This window comes from Bison bison, unplaced genomic scaffold, assembly GCF_000754665.1.
Source record: "Bison bison bison isolate TAMUID 2011002044 unplaced genomic scaffold, Bison_UMD1.0 scf7180017864486, whole genome shotgun sequence".
Lineage (NCBI taxonomy): Eukaryota > Metazoa > Chordata > Mammalia > Artiodactyla > Bovidae > Bison > Bison bison.
In genome coordinates this window covers 5,787,160-5,789,717 of record NW_011495046.1, presented here as the reverse complement: position 1 = coordinate 5,789,717, position 2,558 = coordinate 5,787,160, and the positions used below count along the sequence as shown (strand labels likewise).

The 2,558-nt window shown below is 47.8% G+C and overlaps 1 protein-coding gene across 1 annotated transcript in view; it reads left to right on the top strand.

Moving 5' to 3' along the window:
* Positions 1 to 1,985, top strand: part of GCC2 (GRIP and coiled-coil domain containing 2) — a 37,346-nt gene extending 35,361 nt beyond the window's left edge. Inside the window, exons 24-25 of the mRNA XM_010862992.1 lie at positions 1 to 21; positions 282 to 1,985. Of these exons, the coding sequence (XP_010861294.1) occupies positions 1 to 21; positions 282 to 352 (92 nt within the window). The 3' untranslated portion in view covers positions 353 to 1,985. The remainder of the gene's footprint in view (positions 22 to 281) is intronic.
* Positions 1,986 to 2,558: the final 573 nt, after the last annotated feature.

Here is a 2,558-nt window from a genome sequence, read left to right as displayed (position 1 = left end):
GGCTGGCGGCCGCCGCCCAAGGTGGGCAGGGCACCAGACAGGGTTGTGCTGTGGGCCAGTAGAAGGGAGCACGCAGTGTCCAGTGTGATCTCCAGTTCCTTGAAACTGGACTTGTGACCCTAGTTTGGGTTCTCCCTGTGAATTTGGTTTCCTTCTGTGCTGTGCTGTGTGTCATGTGTCAGACGTCCTTGATCTGATCCTCAGAGGAAGACACTGGGTGCTGTAGGCCTAAGGCAGGCAGGTGTGCAGCGTAGAGAGTAACCTTCTGTTTCGCCCCACAGGTGAGGAGGAGAGCGGGTCCCGCTCCTCGGGCTGGGCATCCTACCTGCACAGCTGGTCTGGACTCCGGTAGACTGATGGGAGAGCGCTGTTTATGAACCAAATAGTCTGTTTGGCAAAAAAGGCTTGTATATGTCACTGTCATTGTTTGGTCCGAAACCATGTGTATGTAATTCATATCTCTGTGTGTGTATCCGTGCATGTGTCAGATGAATTGAAGAGGCTCGGCCCATGGTGAACGTCCAGCAGTTGGAGTGTGGACATGGCCGTGGCCCTGAGACTCTGTGCCTCTCCATTGCCTCCAGACCCAGGAGCATCACCCTGCCCTCCTCTGGACTCTCAGGCTGCCTGAGTCAGGGCTGTCCTGTGAATTCTGAAGTTAAACTAAATTTTGGTACCATACCAGCCAGAATTTAGACTTTTAAAAGAATGTTGTAAGACCATTTATCACAAGATCAGACTGGAAGGTCGATTGTTATCATTGACAAATTATTACAGAAAACTTGTGAGTTAGAATGTGAAGGAAGATGCTTTCCTGGTAAAGCTGACGTGTTTATGAAGGAACATCAAGTAAATGTGCTGCAGTCCACCCCCAAGTCTAAGTTAACGTGTGACTGTTTCCTTATTCCCTTTAAAACTCCTGGGTCTGGGGGCGATGGAGAGGGCCCCACTCCACCTGCTGCACCTTCACCACGGGCTGAGCGTCTTCAGTTCATCTGACACACGCAGTGTGTGGACACACACACAGTTTTGGACCAAACAATGAGCTGCTCTGTCTTCTCCAAAGTACGTTATCTCAGACTGGTTCTGTGGTCACAAGCCCTGGTCACTGTGCTTCCAGATGGGGCGCTCCTGGGGAGTCTGCCCATATTCCTTTTGTGCTTCAGCAGCCTCTATACCGGCGTCTGTCTGGGGAATTTGCTCAGTTTGTCCAGAGAAACTTTCCAGTGCCCTGGCTGTGTCACTCGGTGTCCTGTCCAGAGGCAAGCTGGTGCTCACGAGTCCCAGCACACCGGTCACTCACATGCTGCGAGGGGCCCCGGGCTATAGCTCCTGGTGGTGGTGGTGGTACTTGGCTTGATGCCTCTGAATATTCTGTGGACTGTGTCAAAAACATGTCCTTAAATCATCAATGTGAACACTCTATTTTTAATATCTATTTGTTAAAAATCACCTCAGTATGCTCTATGAAGTTGTTTCGGCTTCTAGTCCACCCTGTGATCTTCGGTCTCAGCTGGTGAACTGACTTTGTATTGCGGTTACGGGAACATTGGTTTCCAGTTTACTTTAACTGAAATTTGCTGCTGACATGTTGAGTTTGTTCTTTAACAAATAATCTCAATATCTGACTTTCCTCTTATTTCAGAAGAACAGACCTAACTAGTGAATGTATTAATGAAAATGCTTCTATTTCAGAGCTGACTTCTAAGAATTTAGTTTTTTTACTTGATAAACTGTGAATATGAGTATGCCAGAAGCATACCAGGTAACTATTATAATATTTAAATAAATCTCACTTTCTCTCTGAGTCCAGGCTATCAACCTGTTTTGAAATACGGGCTCTACCTATGGACATAATAACAAAAATGTCTTGTATGATCAGAAATTACTACTTCAATTACAGAAGGGATCCCCCTTCCTGGTTTCCGCAACGAGAGGAAATGTAATGATTATTTTAATATTTCTATTAAATGTGTTAGACTGTATGTCACATTGTTAACACCTACTCTTCTGTTACATTAGCCTCGGCCTCCTAAGGGTCTTGAGTTGGTTTATGAAGTGCATTTTGGGATCCTTCTCTGCCATCTTGACCAGTCAGGACCTTGGACCCCCCCAATGCTGGGCTCAGGGGCCTCAGGTTGCCTCGGGGTCCTGTGCGTCCAACACCCGCCTTCTGACTGAAGCTGGAGGCCACTTGGCCCTTTCATGGGTGCTTCTCAAGTTCTGCCCTCTGTGGTGTGAGGGTCTCCCATACTACGAGCTCTGCTTACATTCCAGACAGTGTACATGGAGGCTTACGTTCCTTTAAACAGAAGTGAACCACTCAGCAGCAGAGCAGGGGTCCTGTACCCCACGGTAGCTAATGACGAGAGTGAGAGGTCCCATGGAGACATGGCTTTGGTGTTCAGTGAACAGAGCACATGAAAATACTCACATGTGGTTAGTAGGAACTTGGCAGTGGCACTTGGTGCAAGACTTCTGTTTCATGTCTGGAAGGTTTCATGTCAAAATCAGTTGTGGCAGGGATTCCCCGATGGCTCAGTGGTAAAGAACCTGCC